General features: G+C 32.8%; 1 protein-coding gene across 1 annotated transcript; it reads left to right on the top strand.

Moving 5' to 3' along the window:
• The first annotated feature begins 1,222 nt into the window (after positions 1 to 1,222).
• Positions 1,223 to 14,692, top strand: LOC106665828 (transport and Golgi organization protein 6 homolog). The gene is made up of 12 exons (XM_014392596.2): positions 1,223 to 1,379; positions 2,743 to 2,863; positions 2,922 to 3,045; positions 3,103 to 3,213; positions 3,281 to 3,535; positions 3,608 to 3,742; positions 12,000 to 12,077; positions 12,141 to 13,208; positions 13,289 to 13,469; positions 13,528 to 13,679; positions 13,741 to 13,854; positions 13,916 to 14,692. Exons 1-12 carry the CDS (start codon positions 1,316 to 1,318, stop codon positions 14,099 to 14,101), a joined length of 2,589 nt encoding a protein of 862 aa, XP_014248082.1. The 5' UTR covers positions 1,223 to 1,315; the 3' UTR covers positions 14,102 to 14,692.
• Positions 14,693 to 16,341: the final 1,649 nt, after the last annotated feature.

Genomic DNA, 16,341 nt, shown 5'->3' on the forward strand with positions numbered 1-16,341 from the left:
AAACCTTAGATAAAAAGAATTATTCATTAGAACAATTAATATGGTCAATTATGACCATTAACCAAATATGGCTTATTGCTAGTGTTGATTTCTTGAGAAACTTTCTTCCACTTTGGCCGAGAAATATCTGTTATGATATTTTTTGTCGTTCATGTCCCACAAACACCAATTCTCAAAAACAAGACTAATCAGTTTATCAATACCCATGGCGAAATACCAAAACTGCCTAAATTCAACGTCAGAACGCAAGAAAAAATCAAACGCTCGAATGGTTCTGACGACAGCCTGCGAGTTCTGACATGCACTTGGCTGGAAAAAGTAAACATAGGAAAAGAAGTATTTGTTTTTTCTGACAAGTTCGTCAGAACAAAATTTCTTCAGAATTCGCATCCATAGAAACCGTAGCCTCATCTGCCACTTTGATCACAATTTAATATTTCCCTCCTTTAAAACTTTAAAAAGATTAAAATGAATAGTATTAAAAAAATAGTTTAGAAAACTCACTATGAAAGTTTTCTTGCCCAAGTAAAATTTTTCTCTTTTTCACAAAAGAAAACCGTCTTTCAAAAAAAATTACAATTTTCAATCAAAGCCGTCATTTGATTAGATTTTTTTTTATAGGCGAAAAACATCAAAAGTTAAGGCTTTTGTACTACCACTGGTTTGTTGGAAATTTATAAAGATTTCTCATTTTTAGACTTTCGAAGACTATCAATTTTTTCCGTTCATTCCCTAACATTTCTTTTACAGTCCAAGAGATTTTGGGGTAATGAACCTAGGCAAAAGGGAGGAAAATTAACTTGATTCTTTAAATGATAGTGTTTGAATGTCACTTTTAAAAAACCCAATTAATCCGATTAACGATTACAGATTAATTTAATCGATTAACGATTAATCTGGTTAAACACAATCTAGTTAATTAATCGTTACACCCCACACTGATTAATTCAATGATTTTTTAAAACTTATTTTCTTTATATACAATTACAATAGTTATATTAAAAAATTGTCCAATTTACCAAAAATATTTTTGCAAAATCATGAAAATAATCTCATCAAATGTTTTTTTTTTAAATAATAATAAATTAAATTATTACAAACTTAATTTATTTAACTTACATTGAAGTATAAAATTTCATTTCGATTTTATTTCCCACCTGGACCGAAAGAAACGCTCGTTCCTCACCATTAGGTTACCTCCTGTTGGTGACTTAACTCAGCAATCAGAGGTTACTGAGATGTTACTCAGTGTTTATAACAATCTATGTAACTTTAACCGTATGCGTATTGTTTTTACCCAACACTGCATTTTTTTATGAAAGAAATGACAGTAGGAGAAATTTTACAGGAAATAGAAAACATCATCACGCCCAATGATGGTAAAAGTTAAAAATTAAAATAAACATGTCATTGGTTTATAAACTTTTAAATTTTAATTAATAACTGTAATCATGAAAATATTAGTTCCTACATGTCATTGATGTTTTATTTTTATTGGCTGTTTGATAAGCCATTAGCTGATTATAGAAAATAATTAAATATTTGAATTGGATGTTGCAATGTGCAAAATGTTCTGTTGGTATAAAACAATTTTAAATGTCATTTTTTATGACAATTAATGAGGTTGAAGGCAGTGGAGAGTTTATTTCAAATGTTATGAATACCTAAAGAAAATTGTCATCGGTGTGATAATTGTTTAATGTTGTCTGCCCATTCTTGCTGTATTTGTAACCTCATACATTCTGGAATTTAACAGTTGATTGAAAATGGTAAATCATTGAAAATTCCTAGCCTCATTGTAACTGCAGAGTACGGAAAGAAAGTAATTGGTCCAAGTTCCTTAACAATTTGAATTGGAACAATTCATACCCATTCTATCAATTATTTAAAAATTGAGAATTGTGAGATGTCCTCCTGTGGTCTGCGCGGTGATGAAACAGTAATTTCATCCTCACTGGTCGTCTTGGTCTGCCTATCCTTGCTGGGTTGGTCTGTCAAATGCGTTTTGACATTTTGCCATTTTAAGAATGTCTAGGTAAATTATTTTTGACTTAAATGGATTACGCAAACTCACTGAAGATAGCAAACTGCCGAAACGCATCTGACAGACCAACCCAACTAACATTAGGTAATGATAATATCTCCCATATTATAGAAGAGTGAGAAGGGGCCGGTGGTGGCCTGAAAATTATTGAGAGTAAAAACTGATGGAACAGTTCAGACAAATAAAGGAGTAATTATTAAGCTAAACACCACCGTACCTTAACACAGAACATATTTTCTGAGTGGGGTCATCAATGTATCTCGTTGACAGTCACAGGGTCGGTTTCGCTTTATCCATTGATGATTGTATGTTGAACGATTGGCACTCTAAGCGCAAAACGGTTGACTAATTTAATTTATACTTGCAATAGTCTTGCTAAGTGGGTTTTACCACTAGTTTGCAACACCCACCAGGTAGTTGGATTTTTAAGCCCTCTGCTTGACAGGAATTGCATTACCTTTTTATTTTTTAAGTTATAAAAAATTATTGAAACTAGCATAATGTTGCTGAACATAATATTGTTAATATTTTCAAACAGATTTATGTCTAAATAAGCTATTCGAGTGTATTATGTCATAGTCTCTTCAAAATATTAAAATAAACATAAATAAAAAAAAATGTTGGAAGTTTTAGGATTACTTTAAATTGATTTTTTTTTCTTTATGAAATGTTTAATTCACTTTTCATAAACATTGTAGAACCAGGAATTTCTCTGGAAGATGTTCTAGTGAGAAAATGTGAAAAATATACAGACAAAGATTGTCCTTTTCTCACCAGTGTGTCTTTGGACGATACTATTACTAATGATAAACGAGCAAGGTACGAGTCAAAATTAAATATTTTTTTCTCAAAATTAAATTGATGATGAATATTTCAGATGGGTTTTTGTACGAGTCCTTCTTGAAAAATTACTCCACTTGAGATCAGCTTTACAACATGCGGATGAGAAAGAACAGCTTATAAGTATTAACCAGAAAAAACACTTGTCATCATCGATAGAAGTAGGTTTGATTGTGTGTTTATACTATTTTAATTTAATGCCTTTAATTTCTTTTAAGATGGCTGTGACGCTAGGCATTGTTGCTCACTTACCAAAAGGTATTGGCATTCCATTGAAACAAAGGTCATCTTCACAGTTGACCCTCTTTCAAGACACGACTGAAAACGAGGTAAAATTTTATGAAATTTCATCTGTAATTTCACTCTTATAAAAACAGTTGTAAATTTTTTTAACAGAAAATTTCAAGTTTGATACTGACCTTATCAACATTGATGGAGCTAAGAAAGGACTCAACAATGCTTACAATTATCACGTCGCAACATTTGGGTGATGTTTTGGCCTGTTTGTTTAGCCTTTTGCTCCCATCGGTTTGGTCTAGGCCAATAGTCGAGGATCAGAGGGTTATTTTTAAGTCTTATCTAAAAGAAATTGTCGAAAAGACATTTCAACCCTACCTCATTAAAGAATTAATGCTTTTGAATGGAAACAAAGTAATTTAATTTTTTCTCTTGTGCCATAAAGTAAACATTTTTGGGTTTTAATTGTTGCTCTTTAATTTGTAGGAATGTCCTCCAAGGTTATCACACGTTATTAGATGCATGATGACAGAAAGACTAATGCTAGAAGGTGGTGTCATTGCTACAATACGAGCTATACTTGACATAACTGGCGATACTGCTCCCACCCAATGGAAAACAGTAAGCAAACTTGAATTACAATGAGAAAAATAATTTTTATTTTATTTCGGTTGGTAGCAATCATTTCGCTCTGCCCATCCTCGTTGATTTGGTCTGCCAGTCGAATTTTGACATTTCAACATCTTTCATGACGGTAACAACAATGAAGGTGGTGAAATGCATCTGCAGACCAAATCAGCAAGGATGTACAGATCAAAATGATCGATAATGATCAAAACTGAAGTTGATTGACAAATCTTATAAATCTTTTTCCATCTGTTGTTTTCTCTATATCATGAGTATCTGCTATTTAGTATGTAGTACTCTTTGCTGGCTCAATTAACCCATCCACACATGGCTATTTGGGCCTAATTTGATATTACTTACATAATTTTATTTACACATTAGTCATATTACAAACAAGAATCTAATTTAAGTCTGGGAGGACTTACGGTATTCAAAATACCATTGAGGACCCACCCTTATAACTAATATAAAATTACAATACAACCAACAGCTCAGTCGTGGGTTCGATTCCCACTGTTGCCTCTGACCTTTTTTTCACAATACCCTTCCCCCCAATACCTATACACATAATAATCATCTTAGACCTTGGCTAATTTGTCCTTTCATCATTCATGTGAATAAATACATTCATACAGTGTCGATCCTTTCATGCCATATTTACAATTAAAAGTGAGGCCTCTAGTTTTAATAGTGGTGACTCACCCACCAGTCACATATTCATAATAACTACTCTAACTGGATCAACAGTTCTATCAGGTAACACACTGTCGATAGGTGGTCCTCAGAGGATATGACTTGTAGAAGCGGGATCATCCTCACCCTATCAAGAAAAGGTCATGCAAGGTTGGCACATGGACTCTTACTTTCGCAGCCAAAGCCCACATATGTGTCTGCCATGTAGAAAAAGGTCCATGTGTCAGGCTTAATTGAAGGGTGCTTTCCTTGGCTCTGTTGGACAGCGTACAGTAATGTCAACTGTTTCGATTCTTGAAAGATACATTTTTTTAAAAATTATGTATAGTACTAATAGTTTTGGGTCTTCTAGTGAGTATTGATGTGAATGTATTTATTGGCCTGAATGTGTAATATGAGAGGGTTGATGGTGGAATATTGAGTACTCCATCTACTCTCAATTAGGCTAGTTATTTAAAGGTGATGGATGAATATTGAATACTCCACCACCCTAACTGAGCAAATAGCATGCACATATACTAATGCATTTATGAGAGAGAGTGTGTGTGTGTGTTTTGATCTAGAAACTGAATGTGTTGTGGGTGAAATGACCTAGCTTGGTGACTGGGCTGATGAGACGGTAAGACAGAGGTCTGTCTTCGTACTGCCAACACCCAGGCATTGATCCTCGAGGCCTGCTGGTAGTTTATTAATTAATTACACAAAAGCTGGACTTGCCGGTGGACTTCAAGAAGTGATAGGTTCAGCTGTACATACGTGGTGTGTATATGCAAGTATGTGCATATCTGAGCTTATAGAAATTATTAATCGAGTTCTGTGGGGTACTCTTAGGTTTGTTCCATTATACAATCACAAACCAGTTGCCAACTAATCCGTGATTTATGACTGCGGATGCCCGAACATTGACTGATCATCGATTCTTAACTCTGATGGGACATTTTATTCCAATCTTTGACTGCGACAGTTTAGCTGGGAATATCAAAACATTTGCATTTGGAAACGGACTTTTTGTTGATATATAAATGGAATTGATCAGTACAAAAGTAAATAAAGGAAGTAAACAAAGTATTATTTACTGTTTATTTGGATTATGATAGCTTCTAATTACCTATAACTAATGTGGAAAGATAATGGATTTAATTTTAAACTAAATAAATTGAGTGGTGTGTTAAATTTGTCCGTCAATGTAATTTTTTTTATTTTTTATTGGCCTTATGATATTGCATATTAGCCATGGTACGAATTCTTGTGTGTTCAAATTGGGGGTTATCGGGAAAAAAGGGCCAGAGGCGACGGTGGGAATCGAACCCACGACCGCGGCGTGAGAGTCTCTCATGCTAACCACTCGGCTACCGTGGTCCCCTCCGTCAATGTAATTATGTAATTAGATATAATTTAATAAAATATTCATTATAGATTACCTCTGTTTTAAGAAGGCTGTTAACATAAAAAAGTATTTATAGTAGCTGTTGCCTTCAATTTAATTTCAGAATCTACATGCACAACTTTATTTGATATTGTTTAAGCGTGAGAAAGCAGTTACCCAAAATGCCCTTTTCATGACTGACATAAATTTGTTGACTATTCCTATAATTTCCATATGGTGGAAAAAAACAAAACAAATTACAAAACAGTGCAAATCAGTGAACACAATTCAGACATTATTTAACACAAAATGTTGCTTTTCTGAAAATAATGGGACACATTTGAGAGGACAGAGTGAACTATTTTAACTAAAGCTGTAGCTTCTGTGGATCCTTTGTTATCATGCTGATGATGGTATATGATAAAGTAATAGAAGAATTCACAGAAAGAACAAATTGATTTTAAAAAAATGAAGGGGTGTGGGGGAAATGAAAATCTAGAAAATATATTTGGAGAGAATAGAAACGAAAAGTTTCCAAATGTTGATCCTACACAAAATACCATGCTGAACAAAAGGCCTTCTAAAAATGAAACGGAAAAGAGTGAAAGAAAAGTAACTGAAAAACAGAAAATAAGCATTTGTAGCCCGGACATATTTCCTAATGACAGATGTAGTAGTGTTGAGGGAATGATTGAAACATGGCGAACTGACAAATGTCAAGAGAATAAAACACAGGAAGAAAAAAAAGATAAGGCAGAAAGCACAGTTGCCGAAAACCCTAATGTCACAAATATGTACAATAACAATTTTTCTGATTGTAAAAATGCTGGAGATATCTTGCCACAAATGTTTTCTCAAAGAAGTTTCATTGACCAACCCATGTTTAAACCTCCTACAAGTAACAATTCTGAATTTGCTGGGTGGGCTCAACATCTTGAATCAAAAAGTGAAAAAGAAGTTTTAAACAGAGAAAACAAGCTTAAAAATCTAAGTTATTCTGTGTGTACAGATAGAAAAAGAAAAGTTGAGGGTGTAACTGACAATAACAAGAATCAAACAGGTTGGTCTTTAGCCTTAAATGAAAAATCAAGAAGATTGTTGCCACACTTGAATCAAACTTGTTCAGAAGGCAAAGGGTATAACGCAAAAGATATTGGGAATTCATCATTTGAAGCGATTCTTGATGAAGTGTACATCTGGTCCAAAAACAGGAATAGTGGTAAGTTATTAAGAAGAGACGTTTCTTTTAAAAACGTTCTAGATGACGTTTATGAATGGTCCAGGGGTAAATTGCTTACCAGGAGCCGGTCTTCGGAAGGTATTAGCATACAGAGTAGTTCTTCTTGTTCAATTCATTATTCTATTCCTAATTGTGATAAATTACGTTCAATGAGACATGCAGATAAACACAAAAAGTGTTGTTGTTCAGGCTTTAAAAACCAAAACATGGTAGAAAACAATAATTGTGCTTTTAAACAAGTCAGATTCTCAACCGAGTGTAATAAAAGATGTTTACAAAGACCTAAAAGTGATGTTAAAATCCGGAATAAATACCAAAACGTTTGCAGCAAGAACTGCAAATTCAGTTCACAAAATATAAAGATGCAAAATAATGTTAATTGTAAACAGAAACTAGATGAAAATAAGGGAAAACCAATATCATACAAGGATACTCTGCTTTCATTGAATAAATGCATTCACTCGGGTTTCAATTTGGCTGCACAAGTCAGTAATGGTGTTCAAAACAAAGAATTGTGGACTAAGTTTTTTGACACAACAAATATGACATCTCAAGAAGCAAAGCGGAGTAAAGGAAAAGGTAAAAATTCATTATTGGGTTATTGTGTGGAATCAAAAAAATCTACTGAGCCGTCATTTTTGGAAATTTTGGCTTGTGGACAAGAAACTCCGGTGTGGGAAAATAGTTCCTCTTCATTGACGTCAACTGTCATTTCGACACCCGATTGTAACCAATATCAAAATAATGTTCTTGAAAAGCACGGATGGAAGAAGTTTCCACTTGAAGAATTGCCACATATTTCTAACGTATGTTCAGACGACACAGAAACACCTATGTGGGCGAGTTGTATGTCAACTTTTGACACAACATTCTCTGAACCTGAATCTGTTCAGATGAAACATTTATGGAATTCCTGCTGTGGGAACAAAATGAACAAACGGGATAGCTCTGTCCAGCAGAAAATGGAAAACCCAGCTGAGGGTAAATGTTCAGACAATTCTGAAAAAAAATACAAGGCACAGGGAAAATTTCTCATTATGAGCCCACAACTGCCAAATGGAGATAATGCACCCTTTGTTAAAATTTGCGTTATGAACAATGTAAATCAAAATACTAAATTAATTGAAGACATTGATTTTGAGATGCAATCGAAGCAGGACCATGATAATTATTTATCGCCTGTCGATACAAAAAAATTCTTTCCATCATTACATCATAATGCTTCTTTAATCTCTTCAAATTCGGGAAAAAATGCTTGGGATATACAAAGTGATAGTTTAAAACCCAATATGAAATGTACCACTAATCCTGCAAATGCTCTTTATAATTCTATGAGGATAGAAGAAGAAGAAGAAGAAAACAGTTTTATAATTGCAGATAAGAATCATCTAGTAAATCAAGATGATCGAAATGCACCCTGTTCTCTGCCTGAATATCTTCCAAGCGATAGTCAAGTAAATTGTCAAAACTTCGAAACGACAAAAAATGCAATACAAGCAATTTGTGCACCTGGTGTCAAGTCAGTTGTAAATAGTACTGAAGAAAAAGAGATCAAATATGCTCTTGGAACACAAAATGGTAGTTTGAACAAAAACTCAATTCAAAACGAAGCAGCTAATAATGGGGATATGAAAAATTATTGTTCCCATTATGATACAACCGTACCTTTGTATAGTATTCTGGAAATATCGAACATAAAATGGGAAACTTATATTGACAATTTCAATCGTGAAAATGACTTGTCTTGTCTGTTGAAGACTATCATTGCTAAATTAAGAGGTTTGATTAAAATAACAGGAGGGAATATTAATTGCTTTTGCACTGGAAATTGCCCTTCAGCAATAACAAATCTTGATCCATCTTTTCTATTAAAAATAATAGAACTTAATAATAATGATGCAAATGAACAGGTTTTCAGCTATAACAGCGGGGTATGCAGTAATAACGATGTTGTTGACAAATCTATTGAGTGTCTCATATTGGTCAATGACAATAAGGACAAATGCACGGAGGACGATAAAGAAGGAAATGTGGGTTTATTTAATCAAAAAGTTGAACTGGTATCAGGAGAAAACGGAATGTGTATACCGAATTATATAGTTAACGCCATAGAAAACTTTGATTGGGAACCATTAATCCCTGGCTTTAACAAGGAAAGTGATTTACCAATGCTTGTAGAAGTAATTGGCTCAAAATTGAATGAAATTTTTGTCTTTTCGGATAATGGTACATCTTGTCTTTGCAATTTGCCGAAAATGGCTTTGGAATTAACTGCTTCACAAATGATTGCTATTATATCAAAGTCTCTAAAGAAAATCCAGAATCTCGATAAAAAAATATTTTATAAAGATTTATCCAAAGTTACTCTAAATTCTGATTGCAACAATAGTAATGTAAATTTAGTTATGAGCAATTTAAGTGAGCAATCAATGAAATCTTATGTTAAGCGTCAAACGTTTTTCAATCAGATAATTTCGTCTATTGACACTGATTTGAAAAATGATCAACATGGGATGAAGAAAGAGCCATCTTGCAACTCAGTGCAAGAGAAGAAAAAACAATCATTTTGTATGTCATATGATTTGTCTTCAAAAGACTCATTGAGGAAAAAACCAAAAGAATTTTCTAGAAAAAAGAAAAGAAAATCAACAAAGATTAAGAGCTTTCAACATGTAAAACATAATAAAAAACCCTCTGAGCAGAAAACAAACAGGAGAAAAAAGAAATCTAAACCTTTTTCTGATGAGCAACGATCATTAGTAGAAATTCCTTGCTATGATATTTGTGATATCGAAGATATAGATTGGGAATGTTATTTACTTGATTTTGATAGGAAAAAGGATATGAAGTTTCTTTTAAGAACAATTCGTTCAAAATTAAAAGGCGTAATTAATATAAGTGGTAATAACAACGAATGTGTTTGTTGTGCTAAACTACCTCCTGCCTTCTGCGAACTTGATCCGTATTACTTATACTATATTATAGAATGCAATGCCAAGCCGATTGAAATACACACTTTGAGCACTATGAGCCTGTGCTCAAAAGAAAACGTGAATCCTCTGGACACACTGAAAGAGCAAGAAGAACGTCTTGAATGTTTAGAAAAGTTGTTACTAAGAAGAATAGTCAAATTGTACGCAGAGAAAAATAATTTAATCGACTTGGAGGCCAGCAATGATTCGGATTCAGATTCAGTTTCAGTTTCAGTTTCAGTTTCAGATTCGTGTTCACAGACAGAAACAGAATTGCATTCAAATTCAAATTTGCAGAATGTCAAGAATTATGCTGGTCAATATTGTGATGATGAAGATGATGGTGATGATGATGATGATGATGATGATGATGATGACCAGAAAATGCAAGTGTATGAAATTTTTAAAGATAAAAAACTAAATAAAAAAGATAAAATCAATGTAAACATGAAACCTGGTGTGATAGCTAAGGAAAACTATAATAAATATTTAAAAAAATCTGATAACATTGACATTCCTCTCAAGAAAGATTTCTTGCAAATAACTAATCATCAATTGTCTGATGCCTCTGAACCAAGTAGAATATGTTTTATCAATGCTCCATACCGAAAGCACAAAAGCTCAAAGATTAATGTTTGTAAAAAAGATAAAGCAAATTACTATTCATACGACTGCCGTGTTACTTCGAAGAACTCTTCACGCAAAGCCCTTCAGAAAACCAAAGCTGGTTTATGTAAAATCAATCCGTTGGAAGTCTCGTCAGGTAAAAAAGTTAAAAATACCGACAATCTTCCTTCTAAGCTCGGATGGTACAAAAGAAAAAACTCAGCCCCAAACTATACTTTTGATGATAATTCTTATAAATGTAATCTTGGAAGTAGTAAAAGAAATCTCATATCAAGACAACTACCAAAAACTGCAAGTAAATATCACTCTCCTTTAAATTTAATTTCCACAGGACAACCTCTTTCCAAGAAACTTGCCAAATCAACTTCAAATTTACAAAATGCAATTACCAAACCTCCTTCAAAAATGGCTGTTAACAGCTCAAATACAGCTGCATATTTTAGAGAAAGGTTGGAATTATTAAAGAAAGAAAAGCCAAAGGATTGTGAAAAAGAAACATGCCCTTTAGCCAACACGTTAAAAATAAAACCGATAATCAGACAGAAATTTAAACTAACTAAAGGAAAGAATTCGAGAATGAAATTTGTGTAAATATTATAAAGGACCCCCACCCCTCCCCCTCTCTTTGTTCAGTGTTTTGTACTTTTTAAATATGTATTTATGTCCTCACTCTTTTAAACTTGTTTTTTGAAAATGTCCTCTCACTGATAAGAGATAGTGTTTTGGAAATGTTGTCCTACTAAGAAGATAAATAAGCAACAGTTTTCACACATATACTTATAGTTTTGTACAGACAAACATAAAATATACATTATTCACCGTTTTTGTGTGTCATTTATCAATTAGTATATAGTAAAATCATCTTTATCAATTTTGGGCCTGATCAACAAAATAGCATGATCATAGAATATAGCCTATATAATTAAAATTATTATTATGCTGACAGAGATAGACAACTTAACAAGCGTTAACATCTAACACAAATTGCTAAATAATATAGTGGACATAATATTTTTTTATGTAAGATTCATTCACTTGTCGGCAGACTGGATATATTTTTCAGAAAAACACTCTGCCACATGAGAACACTGATTTTACTTAACGTATTCACTAATTTTTAGGAAAACAGTATAAACAGAAGAAAAATGAACTGCATAAAATGCATTCCCATTTCTGTTTTTTAACAAAATTCACAAAAATGTGTATGCACATCTAAATTTAGAAATGCTGTGAAATTTGGTAGTAAAATAGTCTAATAATGGCCAAATGTAAATAATTCATCTTGAATTTTATTACACACAACATTTTTGTTGCAGCAAAAAGATTTTGCATTAATTTTTTGTACTCTTTTAGGTTGAAATTTTGGCAAGACTTATAATAAAGCCTCATATAAAAGATGTTGAGGCATATCAATTCAAAGTCTATTCACAAGTAAGCATTACAAATGCAAATTTTATTGCCTGAAACTGTACATTTATTTAATAACGTTTTCAGGTCTTGTCTCTTTTATATTCCAAGGAAAAACAATTCATGCAAATTGCAGTTTGTTGCGTGAAAATTCTTAATGAAATTTCACCTGAAACCTGTAAGCAATATTTCTTGAATGAGTTGATGGGTCCTTTAAAAAAGGCGAGCCCAGAGACTGTTGTCACATCGGCTATAACTGCTTTACATAATTGCATTGGAATACCTTGTTCAGACCACTGGTCCTTAAAGCCAGAACTGTTTTCAGAAATCCACGCCACTCTGTTTCGTCTCTACTGTGACACGTTAAATAGTGCGACTTTTATTAAAAATGAATTGAGTGATATTGTGTGGTCTACAATTGCACAATGTGATTTTGAACGGATGTTTAATATATTTGTGTTTGAACCTGCTGACATCACTTTCAATTATGGAGACGAAGGTGGGATTGTTATTAAAGAAGGAAAACTTGATGCATTTTGGGAAGACACTTCTGATAAATTACTGCAATTAGTATTGTCAAAAGAGGATTCTAATGTTTTAATAAGATTTTTTAATGTTTTATTAACCACTGTGATAGACGGTACGATAGAAAAAAAATTAGTATGTGCAAAACTTTTAGCAGAAGTTTGTGCTGAATCTGTTATCCAGGATGTTATTAATAAAGACCCGTCTGGAATTGTTGACTTTATTAAAAGTCTACTGAATAGTGATTGTAACGATGAAATATCTTGTCTTGGGCTGATGGTTCTTGGAGTTATTCTTGGTAATCATTCGAACAATAACACTCGTGACTGGAATAAACTGAAGGACCTCGTCGACCCATTAAAGACGTTTATGCTTAAATGTAAAAACCGGGAAGTTAGGAATTTGGCAGACGAGTTGTACTGTTCGATTATGACTCATGGAGCTACAACAAAAGAAAAGCCAACACAGAAAAATAATACTAGAAATTCCAGTTTTGGAGAAGCTATTGATGAGGCTACCGACGCTTTGATGCCAGTGAGAGCACACGGGATCAGACAATTGGGTAGACTCATCCTTGCAAACGACAGCCAAGCGGTTGCAAAAAAAGAGATGATCCTTTGCATTTTCAAGGTATAGACCACAAATATGTACATCTTACTTAACAACTACATATATTTATTTTATTTTAAGGTTGGTTATTTATTTTATAGGAAAATTTAAAAGAAGAAGATTCTTATGTTTACTTAGCAGCTGTCGAAGGTCTTGCTGCTATGGCTACTGCTTTTCCTGATGAAGTTCTTACTACTTTATGTGAGCAGTATACTTTTTGCAAAGATCCTGAAATTAGATTGAAAGTTGGTGAAATTCTTGTTAAAGTCATAAGGCTATTAAGTAAGTTTTAAGTTATAATTTTATTTCATTTCTATACCTTGCAAATCTTTTACTTCAGATGAAATGGCGATAATTTATAAACATGAACTTGTTAATGCTTTTCTTGACGGTTGTCGAGATAATGACCATCTTGTTAGAGCTTCTAGCCTATCAAATCTCGGTGAACTTTGCAAAATACTTTCTTATAGGATACACACTTATCTTACTGAGGTAAGAAGGTATTGTTTAATTTTTTATGTATTTATCTTTTTATATATATTTTTTGATTTAGATATTTTATTGTATCGAATGTATTTTTGATACTGATAAATTCATGGAACCAAGAAGGGCTGCAGTGATGGTGCTTACTCAGCTGTTGAAAGGATTAGGACCAGATTCTCTTACTGTAAGACTCGAATACATTTTTTTTTTTGTACAAGCTTGTTTAAATATTCTTGTATTTTCAGGTTTTAGAAAATATTTTACTAGAGCTTTATAGGAAACTAAAGTTCATCTACAATAATGACAAGGATGACATAACTAAACTTCACGCCCAGTTAGCTTTGGAAGAGATCAACGCTTGTACATTTTCATTTTTCAGACAACCTTTAGAGCTCAAAAAAAGAATATTTGTTCTCGATCCACCAACTTAAGTGTGTGAATTTGTTTTAAATAGACTCACCGGCAAAATATTCAGCCCACTTAAGAAAATATTCAATTTTGAATTCTTTTGGACATTTTCATGTTTCTTCCTCTTGTCTCTATAAGAGATCTTGTTTGAAGTTTTATATTCTTCATATAAAAACTTTGGTTTCATGAATAGATTGTCTAAAGAATGGGCTGATAGTTAAAAAAATTTTTTTTTCAAGTTTCACATCACTGTGAAGATAAAGATATATGTTAAGTTTAATAAAGTGAATAAACATAGGGCAACATTTGAGGCATAAATCACAATTAAAGAAAAACGAAAGAAACTAAATGGGCTACTTAATTTGCTTCAAATAGATTGGTGTATTGTGCCAAATTAAAACAATATAATGACAAATTCACAAAGAATATAAAGATATAAATTATTCACAATAATGGTGGAATTTTTTATCTGAGTGTATATCCATGCCCACTAAAGACTGAATCAACTGAGAAAATTGAAAAAAAGAACTACTTATATATATATTAAAGACTGCACAATATAGAGTTACAGACAGTATCACTTATGAAAAATAAAAAATCACTGTTCTTCTGCACCTGAAAATTCTGGCTTACAAAGACCCTTCTCTTTCACTTAGATATATAACAATATTTTGGCTGACTACCTGTTTTAACATTTCTACTTCTCCACCCGGACATACAGATACTCATTGCAGAGGTTTTACTGAAATCAAATTTCATCCTTCATTAATTAAACATACTAAAAAAGTTAAGTTTTGAAGGAAATGAACTAATTATGATCAATGAACTATAGAAATTTACAAAAAAAAAGCTCTGGTTAGCTTAAGTGGTTAGAGCAGTGGCGTATTGAGCTGAAGGTCATGGGTTCAAATCCCGCTTGTGACACTGACTTTTTCATCTTAACCAAAACCTTAGATAAAAAGTATAATTAATTGAAATAATTAATAGGCCAATTATGACTTTTAAACATATATGGACTTCCCATTTCTGTAATTAAAATGACCCCAAAACACATCAAGCCTACCCAATAATCTACAGTCCTGTCTGTTTCCTTCCTACCCTAGACAAAATCCTTGAAAAGCTCCTTTTCAAAAGATCGATATCAATAGCTTGAAAATGATATCCACCAGTTTAGATTCTGCCCATTCCACACCATCGCATTGCAGACATTCTCTCTTGTGTAGAAACATATTGTTCAGGTTGTGTTAGATCAGTTATTGCACCCTGGTTTGCTGTAGAAGTTCCTTTCACAATCCTTTTTTAAAAAAGATAGTTCCTACTCAAAATAAGTACTTATTGTGAATTAAGTATTTATTGAAAACTGCATTCACTCCATCATTCACCATTTCTGTTCCTTTCACATACTTTTTATTTAAACACTGTCTGACAGGCTGGTACTGATTCATATATCAGGTGACTAACCTTTTCTTCTTGTATTCCTATTAACAATTAGGAGCCTTAATTGGTTGTAATATGAAAAGGTGACCCACAAAACATGCTACCAAAAATACTGTACATTTCAAAGAGTTTAACAGATATTCTACCAAAAAATTAAAAAAAAAGTGAATAATCCACAGGACCTGAGGTTAAAAGATAGCAATATTCTGATGACTACAAATGCTTTACTAAACTGAAGAAATGGATCCATGATGACCTTACCTTATGTTTGACTAAGAAACTCAGATCCGTGTTTGGCATGGTAAATATGTTAAAGTAGGTGCCTACCAGGGCAGCATTTTAAGGCCATCCTATTCATAACACACTCGGCTGACATTTCTATTCTCTCTAAAAAGATTATATGCACTTTTGATTTCAAGTCGTCTAACCATTGCTATTCATAAATATACAACTTCATTTAAGTCAACAATCTGTCTCACAAATGGAGAATAAATATTAACAAAACTAAACACCACCTTTTCTCTCCGAAAATTCTCTTCTCCTACTGTTATTGAAGTTTAGATGGAAAACTCATTACTCCATGCTCTATCTAGGTTGATACATCGACAAAAGACTAACAGGAATCCCCATATACGACCATAAAGTCGGAAACTAGCTGGTGCTGTTAATTACTCTTAACATTTACAGATTGACATGTATATGATTTTATTACAAGTACATGTTCATCTTAAGTAAAGTAAGCTGTTTAATAATTAATTGTAAAAAAGAAAGAAAACAATTTAAATTGTTTTTATATGTAATAAAGTATATTTATAAAACAAGACGT

Source organism: Cimex lectularius, unplaced genomic scaffold, assembly GCF_000648675.2.
Source record: "Cimex lectularius strain Harlan isolate CLEC.00 unplaced genomic scaffold, Clec_2.1 scaffold197, whole genome shotgun sequence".
NCBI lineage: Eukaryota > Metazoa > Arthropoda > Insecta > Hemiptera > Cimicidae > Cimex > Cimex lectularius.

What these genes read in the sequence shown, in the direction of transcription:
- LOC106665828 (XM_014392596.2), top strand. Translation starts at nt 1,316, where the DNA reads ATGAAAGAAATGACAGTAGGAGAAATTTTACAGGAAATAGAAAACATC. An exon ending in ACTTGTCATCATCGATAGAA is followed by an intron (nt 3,046 to 3,102) that starts GTAGGTTTGATT and finishes ATTTCTTTTAAG; the next exon opens with ATGGCTGTGACGCTAGGCAT. An exon ending in TAGGACCAGATTCTCTTACT is followed by an intron (nt 13,855 to 13,915) that starts GTAAGACTCGAA and finishes TTGTATTTTCAG; the next exon opens with GTTTTAGAAAATATTTTACT.